Source organism: Podarcis erhardii (assembly GCF_964252035.2).
Source record: "Podarcis erhardii genome assembly, chromosome: 2".
In the NCBI taxonomy this organism is placed as follows: Eukaryota; Metazoa; Chordata; class Lepidosauria; order Squamata; family Lacertidae; genus Podarcis; species Podarcis erhardii.
In genome coordinates, this window is record NC_138498.1 from 21554591 (window position 1) to 21579160 (window position 24570).

The following is a 24570-nucleotide window of genomic DNA, read 5'->3' on the forward strand; positions in this document are numbered from 1 at the left end:
GAAGTGAGGTTTTAGGGAACCAGGCAGAGGGCCTCCTTGGTGGTGGGGCCCGGCTTGTGGAACGCCCTCCCACCAGGGGTCAAGGAAATAAGCAACTACCTGACTTTTAGAGAACACCTGAAGGCAGCTCTGTATTGGGAAGTTTTTAATGTTTGATGTTTTCTGGTGTTTTTAATATTCTGCTGGGAGCCACCCAGAGTGGCTGGGGAAACCCAGCCAGATGGGCCGGGTATGCATGTATGTATGTATGTATATATAAATAAATAAATAATAATTACTACACAGGTTGCAGAATTCTGAGGTAGTAGAATGTACCTCTTCAGGCTGCAGATGTTGGGTCACCTTTTTGAAATGCCCCCCCCCCAGCAAGTAATTAAATTCCCTGCAAGTAATTTTAAAAAAGGAGCACCACTGTACTGGTTTTCTACTTGCTTTGGGAGCATTAAAAACACAATCTCACCCACCCACCCACCTGCAGTGTAAAGTAATACAGGCCATTCCACCACCTCAGAAGTTAACCCATTTCACCCCAAGCTCATTCTACTGCATTTGCAGGCCTCAATAGGCAGAGTTTTCCATTCAAGCTTATCAATCTCAAATCAACCGCTGTAGAAACAGATGAGACCCTGTGCCACGTATTTCTCTCTCTTTTTAATCCTCCGGGGGGGGGGGGGCGGAACAGGCTTTTCACCTCCAGTTCATCAACTTCAGCGGCAGCTGACAGTATTCCCTAATTTTGTGACTGCTCCACAGAAGCACAGAAACAGTTGCCGGGTGCAGAAGCCAGCATCCCGAAACTTTCCGCTTTCGTTTTCTAGGACAGCAAGCATGAGTGCAGCAGGCCTTGGCTAAGCTCGTGGACATTCCCGTCATAGCTGTCAACTTACAGATTTGAAAATAAGGGATCAGCAGCCAAAATCAGGGATTTTCCGAACACAGGTATGTTCAACTTCTGAGCCAAAGGCAGAAAGCCCAGCCAGCAGCCAAACGAAGCCTCAAGCGGTGGTTCCCACAGCGCAGCAACCCAGCAAAGGGAAGCGCTGAGCAAAGGCGAGTCCCTAGGCAACGAGGCCGATTTGATCAGCACAAGGCATGCAAGCTCCACCCCCCAGTCGTTCTTAGACTCCTTATTGGGTGAGCAAGGCAGCCAAGCAACACAGTTGGAGCCTCCCTCCTCCTCCCTGGCTAGCAGGGAGGGAAGGAGAGGAGCTGCTTCCTTTGAAACCCGGGAAATTTAAGGGACATCATCAATAAGGGACAGCAGCGGGACACGGCGCTTGGATAAGGGAGTTTCCCGCCAATTAAGGGACGGTTGACAGCTATGACTCCCGTCCCTGTCCAAGAATGCCACAAATTCCAAATGCTTGGGCCCACCTGCATCCTCCCTTCTGATGGTTGGCCACAGTGGATACTAACAGCAGATCCTCACGTTTCCCCCTTCTCGTTTATTTCCTACCTTCTTCCATCTAAGGACAGTGGGTTGGTGGGATCTGATGTTGGACCGCAACTCCCATCACCTCTGACCATTGATCATGCTTGCTGGGGCTTGCTGGGAGTTGAAGTCCGACAACACCTAGAGATTAAGCCTGCATTGAACAACCATTTTAAAGAACTAGGGCCGTGAAACTACCTTCCCGCCGCAAGGAAAGGTTCTCAAAACACCAGTACCGCCTTGCTGCTGGGTTTTGGGGACAGCACCAAATTAAAAGCCGTATTTATAGAAGGTGCTTGCCCCGTGGTTGTCATGATAACCAGATTGCCCAGGAGCTACGAAAAGGGAAACGAGGAGGAAGAGCAGGATGACATGGTGTTGTTGTTTTCTTTTTTTAATAAAACAACAAAACAAAGCCTGCCGATGCTCCTCACTCCCAGCCCACTGCCGCCCCAGGCTTAGGGCCTTACTCACCCCCCACCAGCATGGTGCAGATGGAGAAAATCTTCTCCGAGTCGGTGTTTGCCGACACGTTGCCAAAGCCCACGCTGGTTAAGCTGCTGAGGGCGAAGTACAGGGAGGTGATATAAGCACTTCTCAGGGAGGGGCCCCCTAAAAGCTCCCACGTGCTGCCGTTCAGAGCTGGGCTGGTCCCGTTGGCAGAGTCGTCCTCAGCGCTGCTGTTCCTCTGGGCCAAGTAGTAGGGCGTCTCAAGGCGACGGGCCAACTCCTGCAGCCACCCTGGGAGGAAGAGGAAGGGGGAAAGCAGGTTATTAGAAAGATCCTTTCCTCCTGAAAGCTAGCCGCAAAAACCTTCAAAGAAACCAAGGATCTGGAAAAAGGTGTAGCATCACACACACACACACACACACACACACACACGCTCCTGTGCCATTTACAGGGAAGCGCTTTTCCTTCCAGAAATAAAAACATCAGAACTTGGAAAATAATAATGTTACATCGGCAGAGCGAGACAATGCCTCTCGCTGGCAGCTCCGCCTGCCACAGGAGCTGTGACTTTGCAAACAGAAAGGTTCACCCCAGTGAGAGGCAGTGTGGCGTAGTGGTTAGAGTTTGTGTAGGACATGGCGACTAGACATTCTGATTTGGCGCCCGCAACCCAGGTCCCAGGAGCCATTGGGGAGCTTTTATATCCCAGTTTCTAACATGGTAAATGGTAAAGGACCCCTGGACGGTTAAGTCTGACTGGACTATGGGGTTGCGGCGCTCATCTTGCTTTCAGGCCGAGGGAGCCGGCGATTGTCAACAAACAGTTTTCTGGGTCAGGTGGCCAGCATGGCTAAACTGCTTCTGGTGCAATGGAACACCGTGACGGAAACCAGAGCGCATGGAAACGCTGTTTACCTTCCCACTGCACGGTACCTATTTATCGACTTGTACTGGTGTGCTTTCAAACTGCTAGGTTGGCAGGCACTGGGACAGAGCAACAGGAGCTCACCCTGGGATTCGAACCGCCCACCTTCTGATCAGCAAGCCCAAGAGGTTCAGTGGTTTAGACCACAGCGCCACCAGTTCCCACCTGCACCAACAGGGCTCCACCGCTCCTCACAATCACAGAATCTTTGCCCAGAGGCTCCTTAGCTAAGGCATTTAGTCCTGTTTCCTGCCACAAGGAAGGAACCGTGAGCAGAAGGAAGGGTCTCATCTGAAGAGGGGATGTCGTTTCCAATATAGGACAGTCAAATGGCTCTCAGCAGCTCAGGGCACGAAGGCAACTGGCATCCCCTTTTGCCCTGCGTGTCTGTGCCCAAAGTCTGCAACAGAAGATTGCCATGTGTACAAGCTTGCACCACTGGGGTTGTGCTGAATCCCTTGTGTGTACAGTTGTACAGGTGAAGGCTGTCCTCATGGGTGTATCCAAGATTTATATTGGGGGGGGGAGAGATAGGATGGAGCTTCCTGCGACAGAAAGCGCCACCCAAGTGACCTCAGCAAGCATCTGAATTTCAAACATTCTGATTATTTCTACTTTTAATTATTTTTTAAAAAACTTGATTGAGGGGGGCAGCTGTCCCTCCACCCACCCGCCCCCTGGCTACGCCCATGGCTGCCCGCTTTCGAGCTGAAGGCATGGGTGAATGAGATCAGAGAAGAGATAGTCTCAGCACATCCCACTCATGCGCTTCTTCAGCAGGCGTGCGGTACTTGCGAGGATAGCAACGGCATGCTACCTTCAGGAAGCAGAAAGGAGGAGTCGCCCCAGATCCGGCAGAAGAAGCACCTTACACAGGAAAAGGCTTGCCAATTTCCCCCTCCGGACTGTTGTGGGGCGGTGGGGGGGGAGATCAGGGGTTGTCATATCAGCCAGCCCTCGAGTCTGCGACTGCTGCTGTTGAGTGCCTGGTCGGCCCAGAATAAAATCTTTCTCATCCATGATCTGATCATGGATGAGGAAGCTGATTTCGCATGTATCATGGAAACCTGGGTGGGTGAACAGGGTGGAGCTGTGCCCACCTGTGTACTCAGTGCAGCACCAGGCTAGACTCAAGGGTCGGGCGGGGGAGTTGCTGTGTGGTCTATGGCGCTGTGGGTTAAACTACAGAGCCTAGGACTTGCTGATCAGAAGGTGGCGGTTTGAATCCTCGTGACGGGGTGAGCTCCCGTTGCTCGGTCCCTGCTCCTGCCAACCTAGCAGTTCAAAAGCACGTCTAAGTGCAAGTAGATAAATAGGGACCGCTCTGGCGGGAAGGTAAACGGCGTTTCCATGCGCTGCTCTGGTTCGCCAGAAGCGGCTTAGTCATGCTGGCCACATGATCCGGAAGCTGTACGCTGGCTCCCTTGGCCTATAGAGCAAGATGAGCGCCGCAACCCCAGAGTCGGTCACGACTGGACCTAATGGTCAGGGGTCCATTTATCTCCAGGCTCTCGGTCCAGTTGGGGGTGGAATCTAGAGTGTTGGGCTATTGGACAGATTAGGGATTCTGCTGGTTTACCTGCCGCCTCGCTGCCCAGCAGTCTCCCTTCCTGAGCTGGTCTCAGAGGTGGGTGGTCTTGAGGACTCCCAGACTACACAAGTTGAAGAGACCAGTTTTTCTGAGCACAGAATTCCTATGGTTGTGTGTGTTTTAAGGCATATTCTCCCCACCCCCAGCTACTCTCAGGATTACCTTTTACATTCCTGTTTACTGGGGGTTCAGGACGTTTTTACCCATTCTTGGAATCCATGGCGGATCTACTGGTTTCTTCTGAAATACTGCACTGCATTTTGGTGTGGCTTCCCCTAAGCCAGTTTCACTCTTACTTCAAAACTGTTTGGGACTCCCAGAAGAATACAGCGCAATCATTTCCTGGGGTTTGTCCTACATGTCTAGCGGGGGGGGGGGGATGTATCTTGAAAGAGCACCCCACTTCCCACCCCGCAGCCTGTCCACTGCAATCCTACCTGTGTTTACTCTGAAGTAAGCCCCCAGTGAATTCAATTGGGCTTACTTCCTGGCTAGCATTTCGTTCATTTAAAAACAAGAGGTGGGGGCACGAGATCCCTGCTCATCTCTGCGCATCATTATCTCTGCAAACGAAAATTGGGCAGTGGAGAGGCGGGGTCTGTTTCCTTTCACTCGCTTTGTTTTTTTCCAAAGTGCCAGGAGAAGTTGGGATCTTCAGGCAAGCTCCACAGAAATGCACGAACAGCTCCTTTCCCTCTCTTGCTAAAAACAACCCAGCGCACAGAAGAGCCCAAAACATGCCCAAAAACAACCCCGCCAACATCAGTTGCGCCAGCTGCAGTTATCAAGGGGGGAAAATATTGCTTGCTTTTTAAAAAGTGACGGGGCGTGTGGGGAGAGGAAGAAGGTGTGCGTTTGTGTCAGTAAATCCCACGAGATCAAGTAAGCGAGGGGCTTGGGAGAGATCTCCCGACTATGCGCCAAGTGGCAATAAGCCCCACCTTTTGAGCACCGAGGCTCCACCCGCTGATTGTCAGGATCCGAGTCCCAGAAGATTTGGCAAGCTAAAGGTTTGCTAAAGCCTGCCGTCACGCAGTCCCAGGAGTCGGGTAGACAACAGTAATTATAGGAGAACTCATCGCCCCCAAAGTGAAAGCGAGCGTGCGCGCCAGGACTATTATTTATGTGGCACCTGCAGCATCGGTTTGCATGCACGCGTGTGCACGCACGCACATGCACACACACGTGTGCACGCCCCCATTGAGTCGCACCATGCTTGCTTATGTGGCGGGAAGAGCAAAGACCAAAAGAAAAACAGCCACTCACCGATCCCTGGCAGCTGAGAGGGGCTGCTCTCGACTTCGCGCTGCCCGATGAAGTACCAGACGCAGGCGACCCAGTGCGCCAGGAGCGCAAAGACGGTCATGAGGAGGGTCAGCACCACGGCGCTGTATTGCGAGTACCGGTCCAGGTTGGGCAGCAGCCGCAGCAGCCGCAGGAGCCTCACCGTCTTGAGCAGATGAGCCCCGAAGTACTGAGTGGGGTGGGAAGGAGAGGGAAAAGGAGAGAGAGAGAGAAGTTGCGTCAACTTGCATTGCCCCCTCGGGCGCGGAGGGGAGCTGCAATGTGGAGGGCCGGGGTGGGAATCGAACCACAGAAGAAGAGGAGGTCCAACTACCTGGGGCCCTACCTAGGTGCCAACTACCTGGGGCCCTGGGTGCCTGAGCACCCACAAAATTTTCCATCAAGGGAACAAGCACCCACAAATTTTGGTGCCAGGGCAAGGCACGTTGCATGGCACCCATAGCCCAAGGCACCCACGGCTGTGGGGACAGGTTGGCGCTCCTGGTGATGGAAGAAGGGATCCTCAAGAATGGGGCTACAACCAGATTTGGGTGGGTGGGGAGCCTGCCCCTTCAGAATGCATCTCCCTCTGAATTAAATGCAAGTCCAGACCTTCCAAGTGTCCCTGTTTTCCAGGGATGTCCCTAATTTAGAGAGGCCATCTCTGTTTCTGATTTGATCCTGGAATGTCCCACTTTTCCATAGGACGTCCCTATTTTCATTGGAGAAATGTTGGAGGGTATGGAGTTATCCGACCCCCGAGCCGTCTGAAGGCAATCCTGTACAGAGAATTTTTTAAAGAGATGTTTCATGTTTTATTATGTTTTTATATATGTTGGAGGCTGCCCTGAGTGGCTGGGGCAACCCAGTCAGACGTGTGGGGTATAAACAGTAAAATTATCGTTATGGAATGGGATGCATCAAAAAAATGTTGGAGGGTATGTAAGCTAACTATCTTTCCTCCCAAAATTTAAAGCATGACTTTTTTGGGGGGTCGGGGGAGAGTAAGGAAAAGGATAACAATAAAATATATGCCAGGTCTGCTAATGAATTAGCTTAATTAGCTAAACAGCTTTAAACTGCATCACGCTTAGATTTAGGTTTTTGCCGTTTCTGTCAAGACACCAGCCAACAGCCCAAGTGGCCGTCTCATTATCACATTTCTGGATATAGGCCTGCCACAAACTAGGAGGTTATCTGAAAAAAAAGGGGGGCTTGTGGCTGGGTGGGTAGAGCTCAAAACTGGGTTGGAGCCCAGGTAGCAGGACAGCCCCCTAGCAAAGGGGAAGCACTATGCCTTTGTTTAAGAGCGAAGAGTTCCATAGGAGCAAAGGGAAGCTTCTGGCTTAGAGCTAACAGCAGTTTTGAAGTGGGGAGGGGTTTTAAGCAGAACCGCGCCATGGAGGGGGTGGGGGAAGAGGAAACTTGCCTCCCCACATACAATATTTGCAGTCCTGCTTGTCCTCCCACACACACAGCGCTGAAGCTGTTATGGCTTGAAAAACAAAAAACCGGTGTATTCAGTGTATTCATGTTTTTAAACATCATGTCTGGGCAATCACCTAAGAATCTTCAGCAAGCTGGTTTCTATTTACCGTTGCATTAATGTCTCCCGCTAAGGAGGCCGTACATCGCCACAGAGGTGACTCTACCAATCCCATCGGGCCATTGCCCAGCTTGGAAGGACATGCCAGCTTTTCCAAACTGTTTAAGTCCAGATGCTAGTGATTATTAGACCTCACTGGGCCCTGAAGTGTGTTTCAGACAATGTTGATAACTTGAATCAACTGCATGATGCATTAGCGTGGGCTATTTTAATTCACACCTGGGGTGAAGAGCACCTCTGAGCATATACAGAGTAGATTTCTCTCATGCCTGATGAATCACGGTTCTTGTAATCCATAGGGATGGAAGGCATGGCTTTGCTGCAGAAACATATTCCATCGTTTAGGTTTTGTTTTTGTTTACATGTAAATTAAATGTTAGGATGCGGGTGGCACTGTGGGTTAAACCACAGAGCCTAGGACTTGCCGATCAGAAGGTTGGTGGTTCAAATCCCCGTGACGGGGTGAGCTCCCGTTGCTCGGTCCCTGCTCCTGCCAACCTAGCAGTTTGAAAGCACATCAAAGTGCAAGTAGATAAATAGGTACCGCTCCGGCGGAAGGGTAAACGGCGTTTCCGTGTGCTGTTCTGGTTCGCCAGAAGCAGCTTAGTCATGCTGGCCACATGACCCGGAAGCTGTATGCCGGCTCCCTCGGCCAATAAAGCAAGATGAGCGCCGCAACCCTAGAGTCATTCGCGACTGGACCCAATGGTCAGGGGTCCCTTTACCCTTTACCTTTAAATTAAATGTTGAGGAAGAGGGAGAGGGAGAGAGAGACAAGTCTCAGGGAGTGATGTAGGAGAAAACCCCAAACCGAACTAGGTTATAATGCCAGCTTTGCCCAGCAAAATGGCACCAGGCTGCCAGCGGGAGATCCATGGGCAGCTGCAGACTTCAGCCCTTTTTTTGCACCCTGTAACACAGCGCCTCACCAAAAACTCACCACATTGACCTTGAAAGCATAGAGGAGGTCGAAGGGCAGTGCTGCTATGAGGTCCAGTACAAACCAGCGGGTCAGGTAGTGCAGGAAAATGGCATGAGGGTCAAACACCACCTGCCCTGACTTGCTCACAAAGGTGGTGCGGAAATTCAGCACGATATCTGGAAAGAAAGGGCAGAAATGTTAAGGAGAAAGTCCGCAGCAGTTGCACCAGTGGTTGCTGTTGGACTACATTTCCCATAATTCCTGACCGTTGGCCATGTTGGCTGGGGCTGATGGGTGTTGGAGTCAAGCAGGGCATGTGAAGGGCTAGCCGTAGTTTCCCCATCACCGCTGAGCTAGACTATGGTTTGCGGTGAAGCTAAATGGAAATAAAGAAAGAAAGACAGCTTTAATTGGGATTGGCTGCCTCCTTTCTGTGGGATGTAATCCACTGGGAGCAGTCAAGTACAACATTCCTTGTAACGCTAGAGAAGACATGCAAGGGGATGTTTGGTCCAGCCAGTCAAAGCTTCCTGTTCCTGTTCCTCCTGGATGGAGCATCCTTCCTTTTGCATGTGATAGAAGGTGGGCATGACCTAACCTGTCCAAGTAACAAAAGGACAAGTCACACAGCACACCTCACTCTTATTCTTCATTTGACCAGCTTCTAGCTAGGACTGCTCTGCTAGCTGCCAGCTAGCCAAAGAACTGAGATCATTCCTCCCTATGGGGTAGATCCACATGTACATATTTGCAACTAAGTCTGCCTTCAGGGATCGCACTGTGCTCTGCCTGATCGTGAGTAAACCTTCCGTTTGTTACTTATCAATAAGACTCTGGTGTCTTATTCTTTTAAGAGGGATTCAAGGGAACTTACCAGGAATGTACAATTCAATCTGAGACAGACTGAATTGTACAGTGGTGCCCCGCAAGATGAATGCCTCACAAGACGAAAAACCTGCTAGACGAAAGGGTTTTCTGTTTTGGAGGTGCTTCGCAAGACGAATTTCCCTATGGGCTTGCTTCGCAAGACGAAAATGTCTTGCGAGTTTTTCCAACTTTTTCCCCCTCCCCCCCTTTTGCTAAGCCGCTAAGCTGCTTATCAGCTAAGCCGCTAATAGCACTAATCCGCTAATCCGCTAATGGGCTTGCTTCGCAAGACGAAAAAACCGCTAGATGAAGAGACTCGCGGAACGGATTCTTTTCGTCTTGCGAGGCACCACTGTATATTAGTGAGAAGCTCACACGAGCCTGCAACCAGCTATCTGCTGTGCATGTAAAAAGGGGAATGTAAACTCTGCTAAGTAAAGAAACTTGCTAACGCAAGTTAGGAAGGATATTATTAAACAATATATCCTCTCCTGCCACCCTGAACATTCCCATACTTCCAGCTCAAACGCTGAGGAAGGCATAGGAGCGGAGGCTCTGGGCTGAAAGGCACCATGAATAGTAAAGGAGGTGGCTCTGCCTTAACTGCTTCACCTGATAAATGGGAGCAATTAATGTCTGCACACTAAAGTGTTGTATCGTGTGTTTGTTTGTGTGTGTGTGCATTCTCTACCAATTGACCTATCATTTGATGACTCAGAAATGAATGTGAAGACAATGTCTGTTGGAAATTACTGAACTGAGGTAACGTGAGGTAATGTGAGCTATAAAAGGCACCTGCTGGTTGAGGAGGCAGTTTGCAAGGTGGAATCTGTCTGATGTTGTGATAGAGGAGGGAGGGAAACTTTTACACCTTTGCACATAAGCACTAGGAGGTAGTGTGGCAGCGCTTAAACTTTGGAACTGCCTGCACATTGAGATCAAGCAGGGGCCTTCACTGTATTATTACTTGTGCCTGCTAAAGGCATTTTTGTTTAGGGAAGCCTTCCCAGATATCTAGAATCCTGGTGTGCTTTTCAGTTTATTGTGGGTTTCAGTTTATAACGTATTAAAAACAGTGGTACCTCGGGTTAAGAACTTAATTCGTTCTGGAGGTCCGTTCTTAACCTGAAACTGTTCTTAACCTGAGGTACCACTTTAGCTAATGGGGCCTCCTGCTGCTGCCGCACAATTTCTGTTCTCATCCTGAAGCAAAGTTCTTAACCCGAGGTAATATTTCTGGGTTAGCAGAGTCTGTAACCTGAAGCGTCTGTAACCCGAGGTACCACTGTCGTTTGTTTTACTTGCTAGGATTTTTTTAAAAAATAGTTTTATAAGTTTTGTGTCTTTGATTCTCAATGTGATCCTTTTACATGGTTTTGTATGTATTGTGGTATTTCAGGCAATTTGACTTGCCGTTATTTTTATCGATCATAGTTTAATAATTATTTATTGTAATCGGATCAGATTATTATAAGGTGTGTGTTCTTCGCTGTATATTTTGTTGCTATAAACTGCCTTGTGTATAGTACTATAGAAAGGAGTTATACAAATTTAAAGTGAAATGAACTGAAAAGTAATAATTATATAGTTTTAGTTTTTTGTAAACTGCTTTGAGGGTGTCCCCCCCCCAATCAAGTGGTATATAACTTTTACGAAATAAACAAATGGAGAAATCAGCCACGGTTGGCAGCTGGCAAGCATGGCACCGCATATCGCATTGCTTCTTTGTTGTCAAAAGTCTGGTATCTGTTACATGCACACACACATGTGAACAAAGCCATTTTGCTTCTTGAACTTGGCAGAGGGATCCTGACATCAGCAAAGGCGAGCGGATTCAGTCCCTTGCAAAGCAAAGGTTTAACAAACAAAGGGAACTCCGTATCGGTATAAAAGTTAAAACAAATCACACAAGCTGGATACAGGAACAGGTCATATTGTGAATACAGTGGTACCTTGGGTTAAGAACTTAATTCGTTCTGGAGGTCTGTTCTTAACCTGAGGTACCACTTTAGCTAATGGGGCCTCCCGCTGCCGCCGCGCCGCCGGAGCACGATTTCTGTTCTCATCCTGAAGCAAAGTTCTTAACCTGAGGTACTATTTCTGGGTTAGTGGAGTCTGTAACCTGAAGCGTATGTAACCTGAAGCATCCGTAACCCGAGGTACCACTGTAAACTTTTTCTTGTGGATTAAGAGAGGCTGGAGATCTTGCAAATACTGCTACTCAGTCAAGCACGGTGTGCTTACCTAACACTGACTGGGGAGAACTCTGGCTCCACCTCCAAGGAAAGGGTGGGAACCAGGAGCTTCCTCACCCTCTCCTGCACCCCTGTCTCCCAGAACCAGAAGGGAACGGAAGAGAGAAGAGCAGGGGCAGCTTCCCTGCGGGCATAGCCTCCGGTGGCATGTGCGCAGCCCATTGGGGGAAGGTTCATAAACTGCTGGAGTAGTCCTCAGTTGCTGCAAGTGTTACATGAATCATGGACATGGGAATAGCTGCCTAAACTCTTGACTGGTGTGTGTGGGTATTCGGAGCTGCGGAAACAGTGGTAAGTGTTCATTCTTTGACAATGAAGAGTATGTACGCGACGACAGCTGCACGGATGCTACTAGCCCAGAGATGGAAAGAAGATAAAGCCCTTACTAGAGAAGAATGGCAAATTAAACTGTTGGATTATGCTGAAATGGCAAAACTGACCGGAAAGCTCAGGAGCCAAGAAGATCAAAACTTTAACAGAGAATGGGGAAAATTTATAATTTATCTTGGCGACCACTGTAAGCAGATGAAAACTAAGTAAAGTGCATGTATAAATATGAAGAAGACCCGCAGAAGGGACTTGGAAGAGAGTTAAGAGCCTCGGACAGAAGATCACCAGGTTGATGGACTATATGGAATTGACAAATGACTGGCAGAATCCGAGACCAGGGAGAAGAGATGGTGGAAGAAGATTGGAAAAATTTTAAAGTTTATTTTTAGAAATAGAAATATTGTAAAATTATTGAGTGTTAGAAAAATGTTGGAATGAAATCTTATGGCTTTAGTAGAAATGTTATAAGGAGTTAAGCATTAATAAGCATTATAGTATTAATGGAAAATAAGGGTAAAAATATGTTAAGATATTTAATGACAGAAAACAGAGAAAGATGGAAAGGAATTGCTGAAACAATTAATAGAAGTGGAATACAAAAAGGGAGGTGAGAGGAGGTCAAAGAAAAAAAGGAATGAAAGATAGAGTACTGAAATGGTATGATGTATGTTTTTAAATTGTTTTTGTTTTGTTTTGTTCAGTTTAATGTGTCAATGTTGTGTTTTGTATTGTTTATATATTGTATTGTATTGTTTTTTCCCTTTCTTGTTTTTTTTTCTTTTTTTCTTTTTTCTTCTCTTTCTTTTTTGTAAGTTTTAAAAGTAATAAATATTATTTTTTTTAAAAAAAGAAAACTTCAGCAGGATTGCAATAACACTTGTAATGTAGCAAGAATTATGGAGATATTTGAGCCATATAAAACATGGACTATTGAAAAATATGCAGTTGAAAAGGTTAACAATAGGACAAACGGAGGGGAAGGTGGGAAGTCCAGAGATTTCTTTAAATGCGGATGTGTATGGCTGTATTGTTATAATTTTATACTTGTAAAATAAAATACAAAATAGTTCAAAAAGAAAAGGCATCGAAGAGTAAACTAACTGCTGTATGCATTCCTTTGGCCGTGGAGCAACCTTGACAGATAGGCTGGGAACTGAAGCTGGGACCCTTGACTGGAGGTTTTTAAGCAGAGGTTCGGTGGCCACCTGTCATGGATGTTTTAGCTGAGATTCCTGCATTGCAGGGGGTTGGACCAGATAACCCTGGGGACCCTTCCAACTCTGCAGTTCTGAAGGAATGGGTTTCCCAAATCTAAAAACCTGACTGTGTAGTCAGTCTGGAACGGGCCCCAAAATCTGCATTTTTCCTTGTCCAAGGGAGCATTTCTAAAATGCATTAACTTGAGCTGTTGAGCAAATGCATAACAGGAACCCAGCTGTATAAACAAAGCGCTCTCCTTTATTAGTCCGTGACAGCAGTGTATGACCTTGACTGTTCCAGTGGAGCAGGGATGGCACTCTGTCTATCTTATCTTACATTAAGACCACACTCTGACGCACAGACTTAGTCCGGGAATGGCGCCAGGAGTTGGTGACCTCTTACCCCAAGATAAGAGTGCCGGAACAGGAACACCCTTTTATGGTCAAAAGTACAGGAAGAGGAAAACCCTTTTATGGTTAAGAGTAAGGAGCAGGAACATCTGTGATGTCAACTTGCATGTATAAGCTGACGTGGCTGGATTCCTGGAGAAGGGGGGAGAGGGTGCCTGGAGGATATATATACTGCATGAAATTTCTCTTTCTTTGGACTTGCTGTGGACTGACCACGCAAATGCCTTCTGCTATCCGGAGAGCAGAATAAACTCTTTCTCTGAATCAACCTCAGTGTCATTTGACTTCCTTCCTCCCTCCCGGGAGCAACGCAGACCCCACCAGTCGGTAAAGTCTAATAAGGCTACAGTTCTACGATTCTCTGATTCTACGACCTTCTGCTTGTTCTAACAGTGAGTAATGGCCTCTTCCGAGTCTTTCATCCGATTCTGATCTCCTTACCTAGGATAAAAAGGATCTCAACCGAAAGATCACAGATGCTGGGGGGTGCCCGAGCAGCCTCCGGAAGCCCCTCATCTTTGGTGCCGCTGAAGCAAACGCTGTAGGGCACGGTCACAGCCACGTACAGGGTGGCCAGCAGAATCAGGCCATCCCATCCAGCCTTGAAGGTCCCATAATGCAGCAGTATGAAGGGAGACTTGCGCGCTGCAGCCACCTTGTATTCGGGGAGAGCAGGCTTCTCCCCAAAGACACCCTAGTGGGGGGGGGGGAGAGAAGGACAAGAGCGGTCACCACTCCAAATCACAGGGCTGGGAGGCCATAGGCAGTGACTTGCCCCGCAAAGAAGGGCTGTCTCCCATATCGGCTGCCCCCACATCAAAACCCACACAGTCCAGGCCACACGGTAAGTGGACAGCAAAGCACCGCAGGCAGCCCAGGCAATTGAAAAAGGTTCCCTTGCCCATGTAAACATACCTTGTGGAGCTTTCGCTTCCCTTTGCCCTGCTTCTGAAGATGCCCAGAGAGGTGGTAGAGCACAGCCCGGCTCCGGCGACGGTTGGCATTGAAGCCTTTGGCCCCAGCTCGGCTGTAACGTCGCCGTCCACCTGACAAGGGCAGACATTTGGTGGGTTAAGACGAGAGATGCTCCTTTACGTTCTTATGTAAGGGGCAATTCTGAGGTGTGCATGTGACCAGCGGAAAATAATAATAATAATAATAATAATAATAATAATAATAATAATAGTTATAACAACAATTAATAATAATTTATTACTTATACTCTGCCCATCTGGCCGGGCCTCCCCAGCCACTCTGGGCAGCTCCCAACAGAATATTAAAAACACAATAGAACACCATACATTAAAAATTTCCCTAAACAGGGCTGCCTTCAGATGTCTTCTAAAAGTCTGATAGTTGTTTATTTCCTTGACGGGAGGGCGTTCCACAGGGCGGGCGCCACTACCGAGAAGGCCCTCTGCCTGGATCCTTGCAACCTCACTTCTCGCAGTGAGGGAACCGCCCGAAGGCCCTCGGAGCTGGACCTCAGTGTCTGGGCTGAACAATGGGGATGGAGACGCTCCTTCAGGTATACAGGACCGAGGCCGTTTAGGGCTTTAAAGGTCAGCACCAACACTTTGAAAGACACACCTGCATTTCTGGGTGATTCCACACATTCCTCTCTGTTGTTGCCTAGAGTGGATCTTCATTTCTCGTGAATCCTGTGCATATGTAGATCCTTAAGTTTTGATGACAAGGCTTTCAGCATGTTCATGAGCACACACACACATGTACACATTAGAGCAAGCTTGTTTTCTCTAGCTCTATAGGGTAGGACCCAAAACAAACAAAACAACACCTTCAAGTTGCGTGCGAGAAAGAAGATTCTGACTAAATAAAAATCAGGAAGGACTTTCTGGCAGTAAGAGCTGTTCGGCAGTGGAGCAGACTCCCACCAGAGGTGGTGGACTCCCCTTCCTGGGAGGTTTTTAAGCAGGTGTTGGGTGGCCATCTGTCATGGATGCTTTAGTAGAGATTCCTGTATTGCAGGGGGTTGGACTAGATGACCCCTGGGGTCTCTTCCAGTTCTATGATTCTATGACCATACTCATGTTTATCTGCTCATTAACATCACATTACCAAGGGGTGTGCATATATATGTGTGAGTGCACGCACACACAGAAAAGGATGCATTTCCTGCAAAAGAGACACAAAACCTTTTGATTCCTTAGCACTCTGATATGCTAAGTCCTTAATAATGATAAGATACTTTACAGGACAATCCTATAGCTCAGTTCTAAGCACTATGGAATTCAGTGAGAATCCTGCTCAGATTTTGAATGCAGGTATCTCTCCTGTGTGCCTGGATGTCTTGCCATATGTCTTCTGTCTATACTCTCCTTCTACGCTGGCATGTATACTCTCCTCTTTACCCATTAGCTACGACAATGCACAGGCAACAATGCTAATCTTGCACACACACAAAGGAGTTGTCAGAAATTCCATCTAGCAGAGTAACTCTGCCAGCTAGCAGAACTAATTGGCTGTAATGCCATCCTCCGTGTGGCATTGCTGCTCTGAAGGAGTATAAACACAGTATTTTAGACATGCATCTCCAAATGTAGCAGAAGAGGAAAAAACACCTCTTCCTGCACGCACAAAACCCAGGAGCACAATTCACAGAGAGTAAAGCAAACAAATGCCTGTAAAGTTAATGGGAGACCTAGGTGAAAAATTAAATGTTTCTGTACAAGCTCAGGGGCAGAACACATGGTGTGCACACACAAAAAAGAGTCCCAGGTTCAATGCTCAGTATCTCAAGGTTGGGAAAGACATTGCCGGTAAGTGTGCCCAAGGATCAAGTTAAATACAGCGTTAGTTGCATGATTACAGATAGTTGCATGATTATGTGCACCTGTAGGGCAGATAGAAATGTGCAATTGCTGTTATTGTACCTGCAAAAATGGGATTTTGCAGATGCACTTGTGACCTGCTGCCCACCTACGTCTCTGAAGTGTGGCTCTTCTGTAAAATGACCGGATTGTTTTGCCAGAGTGGTGCATGCTCTGGTTAACTCCTGCTTGGACTACTGCAATGCGCTCTACGTGGGGCTACCTTTGAAGATGACCTGGAAACTACAACTAATCCAGAATGTGGCAGCTAGACTGGTGACTGGGAGTGGCTGCTGAGACCATATACCACAATGTTGGAAGTTTTATTCGGTTTTTAGTGTTCTGTTGGGAGCCGCCTAGAGTGGCTGGGGAAGAAGAAGTCCTGAAAGACCTACATTTGCTCCCAGTACATATCCAAGCACAATTCAAAGTGTTGGTGCTGATTTTTAAAGCCCTAAATGGCCTCGGCCCAGTATACCTGAAGGAGCATCATTCAGCCAGGACACTGAGGTCCGCCTCCGAGGGCCTTCTGGCGGTTCCCTCCCTGCAAGAAGTAAGGTTACAGGGAACCAAGCAGAGGGCCTTCTCGGTAGTGGCGCCCACCCTTGGAATGCCCTCCCTTCAGATGCCAAGGAAATAACAACTATCTGACTTTTAGAAGACATCTGAAGGCAGCCCTGTTTACGGAAGTTTTTAATGTTTGATATTTTATTGTGTTTTTAATATTCTGTTGGGAGCCACCCAGAGTGGCTGGAGAAACCCAGCGAGATGGGTGGGGTATGTATGTATGTATGTATGTATGAATAAATATTACAGTCGTACCTATGCTTTTCATTTTGAAAGGAAACATGGCTGGACAGCAGCAACTTGCAGGTGGGGGCCGTGGAGAATAGTACAGTCGTACCTTGGTTTTTGAACAGCTTAGTTCACAAACAACTTGGAACTCAAACGTCACAAACCCAGAAGTAGGTATTCCTGTTTGCAAACTTTGCCTCAGAAGCCAAACGTCTGACACAGCTTCCGTGGCTTCCGATTGGCTGCAGGACACTCCTGCAGCCAATCAGAAGCCGCACCTTTGTTTTCAAGTGTTTCGGAAGTCGAACGGACTTCCGGAACGCATTCTGTTCGAAAACCAAGGTACGACTGTATTATTATTAACTCCACGGCCCCCACCTGCAAGTTGCTGCTGTCCAACCATGTTTCCTTTCAAAATGAAAAACATAGGGAACAGTGGTCATCAGGGAGGCTGGATTGGACAGTTTTCATGAAATTTCAGATGCCAGAGAGGGCTGTGTAGGATTCCCCAGGTGCAGGGCAGGGATCCAATTCTCTACACTGTCCGCTGTCCCTCTTTGCAGCTAGCAAAAGCAACATATATTATGCAAAAATATGGGCAACTTTTTCAGAATGCAGCGTTTGGCTTCCCTTGGCAGGAGAGTTGAATGTGGAGGCAGCAGGGAACAAACAGCACAGTTGCATCAGCAGAAGGGCTTGGGCAGCAGATGCCAGAACCATCACAAGTTATGTGGACAGGACCAGAGCATTAAAGTACAATGTACTTAAGAAACTACATTGACATGGGGGAGAAGGGGAAGCTTAACATTTTCAGATAATTTCCAGCAAGGGGGGGGGGGAGTTACTTAACGCAAGTCCACCTTTTCACCGCTGCATGTGCCGTGATACGCCAAATAAACAGGGTTGCCACTTCACTGTGGGCAGGGAACCCAAACAGAGCTGTTTTTCCCAGCACAGAGATGTAGGTATAACAATAATAATAATTTATTATTTATACCCCGCCCATCTGGCTGGGTTTCCCTAGCCACTCTGGGCGGCTTCCAACAAAAGATTAAAACACCAGTCATGAAAAACTTCCCTAAACAGGGCTGCCTTCAGATGACTTCTAAACGTCAGATAGTTGTTAATTTCTTTGACATCTGATGGGAGGGCGTTCCACAGGGCGGAACAAACTTCACCTGCTGAATCGCTGCCTGTCATGCTGCTATTAAAGGCACAGGAGCCAGGCCCAGGACCGTGTGGGAGGGGGAGTTGCTAACTCTGTTACAGTGTGTGTGTGTTTGTGGAGGGTTCTACTGGTAAAGTTGCAAGTCATTTGGAGCAATATTTTTAAATTTATTTTCTCTGTCTGTCTCCTCCTCCTCCTCCTCCTTACCTGTCCTTATTCACACCTTCTTTAGCATCTGTTCAAGGAATGCTTGCCTCTCACTTTTAGAATTGCAGACTAAAAATGGCAGCATGTTTTGGTAGTCAGAAGGAAGGAAATCTGCTATAATTATCTCACATGAAGCCCTGCTAAAGATGTAAAGGCACAGAAAAGAATAGGGGATGGTGTGGGATACACTCCCCACACAAGCAATTTCCCTAGGATTTCCTCTCTCTACCAGCTACTGAAATATGACCTTTCTCCATCGCACAATCTCTAAGAGCTCTCAGGCCTCTCTGGTCCAACCATGGCTTGGGGATACGGTACTCTCTTGATGTCAATGGACCACAGCTCCCATCAGTCTCAGCCAGCATGGTCAATGGTCAGGGATGATGGGACTTGTAGTCCAGCAGCATCCAGAAGGCATCGTGTTAGCTACCCGGCGTAGCCCAATTCAGGCGTGTTGAATTTTTCAGCTTTTGAATTCCAAAAATGAGGGGTGCTAAAAAGTTGTAACATGTCTTGGGAATTTGAAAGATAATTGGGTCAAATTAATATAATTTAGTTTTGCTTGGTAAATAAAATGTTTCTCAAATTGCACAGAAATCATTTGAAATGATTGCAGAGTTCTTGCAGTTGTATTACATATTAATATTATTTTATTTACTTGTTGTTGTTATTGTTATTTCGCATTACTTGACATTTTCAGAAGGCAAAATTAAAATTCTATGGTTTCCGAAATGCAGTTTATTTCTTATTGACCACAACACAATTAGCAATAGCTCAACAGTAGAAGAGCCAGACTGAAATACCCCTGAACCTATAGGAAAATAATATCTGGGATGCAGCAATGTCTGAGTGTTTCACCAGACACAGGAGGACAATTGAAGGCACAATGAATAGAGATACCTTCCAAGAAACATGCACCCCTTTCTTTAACTATACTAATGACCAAAATCAATACACCAACCACTCAATATTCTCAGTGGAGCGGTTACATTAAGTAATATGTTGAACATGTAAGTGCATGTCTAGAGACAATGGATAAAGCAAACATGATTAAGATGTACTGCTGGATAAGTTGTTTAGTGCTTCTTGTATTTGTTTAAAAACCAGTAACGAATTGTTTTTGAAAAGCAGTTTATGTACTTCTTCACCAAACGAAGACTTACCGAGCTAAATGTTCTCCAGTCACAAAAAAATAACCGCAGATTTGAATTCCTCACACCCAACAGCTTTATATATATTTTTATATTACGGTCGGAGACCAGCTTATAAAACACACTTAGGGGTACAATCCCAGAAGGAAAACAAGCATTCAAAACAATGTATAACAATAAATTAAAAATTTATAAATGCGATAAGCGTATAGACACTTAAAACTTTAAGATAAGCTACCACAGAGAGATGACCCAGAATCACCCATGGAACCGAGTTTGGGGATTTTCTCAACAAACTAGTTTGAGTCGGGGGATGGTCTGCACATACAGATCTGTACACAGAATCTGGCAGCCATCCGGGTTGTCTTATTATCTTTGCCTAACAGGAAAAGGTCTAATTTTTGCTTTTCCAGGAGGTCAGCGAGTCTCACCAGCAGTGTCTCTTCATAAAAAGGGACATCTAAAGAACAAGTGCTCTGGACTTCCTATATCCCCCAATGAACAGGCTCAAAGTCTCTGGGCATATGAGACTTCACCCAACAACTTATTTTTGAGACCCCTGGCTGAAGAAATCGGCAAGTTTCATTCTCTAAAATGACCTGCCCATGGGACAATAAATCTCTGCTCCGTGTCTCCTTACCTCCTTCCTTCCAGTTGTCCGCAGATGCTCTGCTCTTGGTCTCTGTGATGTCTTTGTGGGAGACTAAAAAAAGAGCCACTTCTCCCTTTTCATTCTTGATAGGCACCACATCCAGGAGACACCAGAAGGGGACACCTAAGGAGACAAGCAGTCTTGTTTGTCAGATGATAATAACTGTTTAAGCAATTGTAATGCACTGTGCTAGATGCTGCATGGGTTTTCATTGTATTCTATTGATCATTGTATTTGGCTGCATTGCAATTTGTTGAATTATAGTTTGAATCCTGTAGAATTGAAATTGTAAGTGCTCTTCGCAGACGTGCCATGGACCACCTGGATGAAAACACACCTCAGCTTGGGAGCCCCTGGTCTAGATTACAGAACAGAGGAGACTCTACTTGGACAGATGGGTCAATTGCCTTGCCTTGCCTTTCACCTTCTCTTCCTCTGGAGCCCTTAGGGTTTGAGAAGAGCTGCTAAACAGCCTGTCTGTGCCTCACCTACTCTTTCTTGCCATTACTGGAATGCCTGGTCCAATAGGTAAAATTAAAGGTAAAGGACCCCTGGATGGTTAAGTCCAGTCAATGGCAACTATGGGGTTGTGGCACTCATCTCGCTTTCAGACCAAAGGAGCCGGCGTTTGTCCACAGACAGCTTTCCGGGTCATGTGGCCAGCATGACTAAACTGCTTCTGGCACAACAGGACACCGTGACGGAAACCAGAGTGCATGGAAACGCCGTTTATCTTCCTGCTGGAGCAGTATCTATTCATCTATTTGCACTGGTGTGCTTTCGAACTGCTAGGTTGGCAGGAGCTGGGACAAAGCAATGGGAGCTCACCCCTTCGCAGGGATTCAAACTGCCGACCTTCTGATCGGCAAGCCCAAGAGGCTCAGTGGTTTAGACCACAGTGCCACCCACATCCCCTGGTCCAATATCCCAGCCCTGGATTGCATCTAACTGGGCCTCTCCTACTCCTGAAGACCAACCTGACACAGGTGTATGGAACAACTTTTTGCTGCAGACAGGCCTTACATTGTAAGGTATGCTCTTAAATAGGGGTGGGGAACCTGCAGCCCTCCAGATTTTGCTGGACTCCAACTCCAATCAGCCTGGTTCCCCACCCCCTGACTTAAACCATCTTTAGTGTACATTAAAAAAAACACCATTATGTATGAAGGAGGTAACTCTCAGCATGCAGAGTTTATAAAGAAACAATTGCAAAGGAGCATTCATGTTTGCGCATGCATATGCGCTTCCATGCAAACCCCCCAAACTCTCTCCTCTTCCAATTGCTTCCTCCCTGGCACACTTTTCAAATGAGCAATGTGCACGCCAGGTAGGGTTGCCATATTTTGAAGGGGGGGGGGGGAAGGGAGGAAAAGGACACATTCAACTTCTACTTTTAACCAGGGATCGCTATGACAAATTTCATTTTACATACCCATGGAAAAAGAGGACATGTCCTGGAAAAAGAGGACATATGACAACCCTAATTGCCGGGACATATAGGACAGATGGAAAAATCACATTGGGAAAGGGGTCAGGGGCCAGTACTTTGCATGAAGGAGCTCCAATCCTGGAATCTAAAGAAAGGGGCAGGTAGCATATGATGGGAGAGCTGTTGCCAGCCAGAGCAGTCACTATGGGGCAATATGGTCTGCTTTCTATATCCTCCCCCACCCAAGGCTCCACTTTGCTGCTGTGAAAGGACCAGTCCAGCCACCTGCCCCAGACTTCAGCCTTCTACACTCCAACGTACGAGAGACACCTCCCCACTACGCCCCACAGAGTCATGAGGCCCTTACCAGGGCAGCCCCTTCTGTGAGAAAAGGACTCACCGCTTTTCCTGTAGAGGATGAGCTCCGCCTTAAATTCCTTGCGCTCGTCCAGCGCCTTGCGGATCTGGTTGCGTACGAGTTCGCTGGTGTCAGGTCCATAGAGGAAGCTGCAGGCACAGCACCGCTGCATGACCTCAGCCCGGGAGAAGCCGGTCAGTTCACAGAAGCCATCGGAACAGTAGACCACAGGGAAGGCGCCACGGACTTGGGCATTGCCCAGTACAAAATTGCTGTCTGCAAGAGAGAGAGAGGGAGGGAGGGAGAGATGCCTTCTGGGTGACTTTGGTTCTGGTGAAGATCTTAGTTCAAGAACCTGCCACCTAAGCCAAAGAATTTCTCGGGCAAGTCATTACTCCTTAGCTTTTGGTCTGGCATTCACACCACTTGGGGCCCTTCCAGGCTGTTGTTGTTGTTGTTGTTGTTGTTGTTGTTGTTTATTGAATTTATAATTCAATATATGAAATAAAAACGAAAACAATACAGTAATCCAATAACACCCCCCCTAAAAGAGCCACATTTTAAAGGGTATAGGTTGTTGACTAGGTCAGCCAAAGGCCTGGTTAAAAATGAACATTTTTGCCTGGTGCCCAAAGGTGTGTAATGAAGGCGCCAGGCGAACTTCCCTGGGGAGAGCATTACAGAGTCAGGGAGCCACTGCAGAGAAGGCCCTGTTCTTGTGTTGCCACCCTCTGGACCTCTCGAGGAGGAGGCACACAAAGGAGGAGCTCAGAAGATGATCTCAGGGTCTGGGTCGATTCATATGGAAAGTAACGGTCCCTGAGGTATTGCAGTCCTGAGCTGTTTAAGGCTTTATAGGTTAAAATCTATGGTGTTTAATTGTGGGCATATTCTGCAACATGTTCTTGACACAATATCAACACCATGCTCCAACCAACGGAACTATCCATTCACGAGCTCAAATAATGAATGCACAATAAAACACATGGAACCCCCAGATCTCATCTCATCACTTGGTGATGTAAACACTCCATCGCTCTCAGCTGAATATTTGAACTAAGGGCTCAATTATAAAAAGGTAAAGGTAAAGGGCCCCTGGACAGTTAAGTCCAGTCAAAGGCGACTATAGGGTTGTGGCCCTCGTTTCGCTTTCAGGCTGAGGAAGCCAGCTTTGTCTACACACAGCTTTCAGGGTCATGTGGCCAGCATGGCTAAACTGCTTCTGGGTCAATGGGACACCGTGACGGAAACCAGAGCGCACGGAAACGCCGTTAACCTTCCTGCCACAACGGTACCTATTTATCTACTTGCACTGGCATACTTTCAAACTGCTTGGTTGGCAGGAGCTGGGACAGAGCAACAGGAGCTCACCCCGCCGCGGGGATTTGAACATAGCTGTCAACTTTCAGATTTGAAAACAAGGGATCAGCAGCCTGAAAAATAAGGGATCAGCAGCCTCACCTGTCCCGGGGAGAGTCTACGGGATATCTAACAATCCGGGATAGCAGCGGGAAGCAGCGGGAAACGGCGCTGGAATAAGGGAATTTCCCGCAAAAAAAGGGAAGGTTGACAACTATGGATTCGAACTGCTGACCTTCTGATCAGCAAGCCCAAGAGACTCAGTGGTTTAGACCACAGCGCCACCCACACGGTGCATACTGCACAGACACCAAGCCATCAGTGACTCTCATAATGCACGGCGTTGCGACGACACACCTCTTTTCAACTGTTTGCACATACCACAGTGAAATGCAACCAGCCCTGGATTTCAATGGCAATCATCAGAAATGGATTCATGGTGCAACACGTGCAAGAAAAGGAGCATGTATGTTCGATGCACAAACACTGAAACTACTGAAAATGCACGGCTGAGTGAGATATAGGGAGCAGCACCAGTGGCAAGGCAGGAAACTCCCAGTACTGTTGGAAGGGGACCTGGGGAGCTGTGCAAGGTTAGGAAGGCAAGCATTCAGGAAACACTGGCATCAGGACAGAGTGGGGAAATAACCTGGCAATGGAAAGGAAGAAGGTGCGTTGGGGAACCATAGATGCAGAATGGAGTTGGGAATGTAAAAATGCTTTATCATGTCCCATCCTCCAGATGCCCAGTATGGGGTGGAAGGGAGGGGAGGGGGAGTCAACATTCCTAGTTCCTCTTCCCCACTGTCTCCCCAGGAGTTGGCACCATCTGGTACATCCCCAGTTTCTGACTATTTTTACCCTGTTTGTTCCATGCAGAGTTAGTCATCGCCTGCAGCATCTGGACTCAAACCCCCAACTTCTCACCAGTGGAGAGCCAGAGCCCTCCCTCCCCCTCTCCCCCCACCCGGCTGCCTGGATTCATTTGCATAGATTTGAATAGGAATGGTGCTGGTGTGGCATTTTTCTTTCTCCCTACTATATCCAGAGAGGATCAGTCCGTGTGGAGGTGGGGGGTGGGATGCTGGAAATGGATCCTAGAGAAGACTGTTTGGTGAGGAGGAGGATGAAAGAGTGAGGGCTTTGCCAGAACAGGCAGAAGAGTGAAGCCTAGTGGCTACAGAAGAATAAAGTAAGTGTGTGTGTGTGTGTGTGTGTGTGTGTGTGTGTGTAAAAGAGGGTTGGCAGTGGGGCAGTTTACAAACAGCAGGGGAACAGGACAAGCCAATTTAAGACACACACCAGGTCATGCCTAAAACCCGAGTGAGCGAACCCATTAATATAGGGA

General features: G+C 47.5%; 1 protein-coding gene across 1 annotated transcript in view; it reads right to left on the minus strand.

The window, feature by feature from the left end:
* KCNH3 (potassium voltage-gated channel subfamily H member 3) overlaps positions 1-24570 on the minus strand; it is a 71225-nt gene that overhangs the window by 13035 nt on the left and 33620 nt on the right. The window contains exons 2-8 of the mRNA XM_081849569.1: positions 21906-22139; positions 20065-20199; positions 14188-14318; positions 13714-13966; positions 8229-8386; positions 5665-5872; positions 1907-2173 (exon numbers count right to left, since the gene is read on the minus strand). Coding sequence (XP_081705695.1) covers positions 1907-2173; positions 5665-5872; positions 8229-8386; positions 13714-13966; positions 14188-14318; positions 20065-20199; positions 21906-22139 — 1386 coding nt within the window. The remainder of the gene's footprint in view (positions 1-1906; positions 2174-5664; positions 5873-8228; positions 8387-13713; positions 13967-14187; positions 14319-20064; positions 20200-21905; positions 22140-24570) is intronic.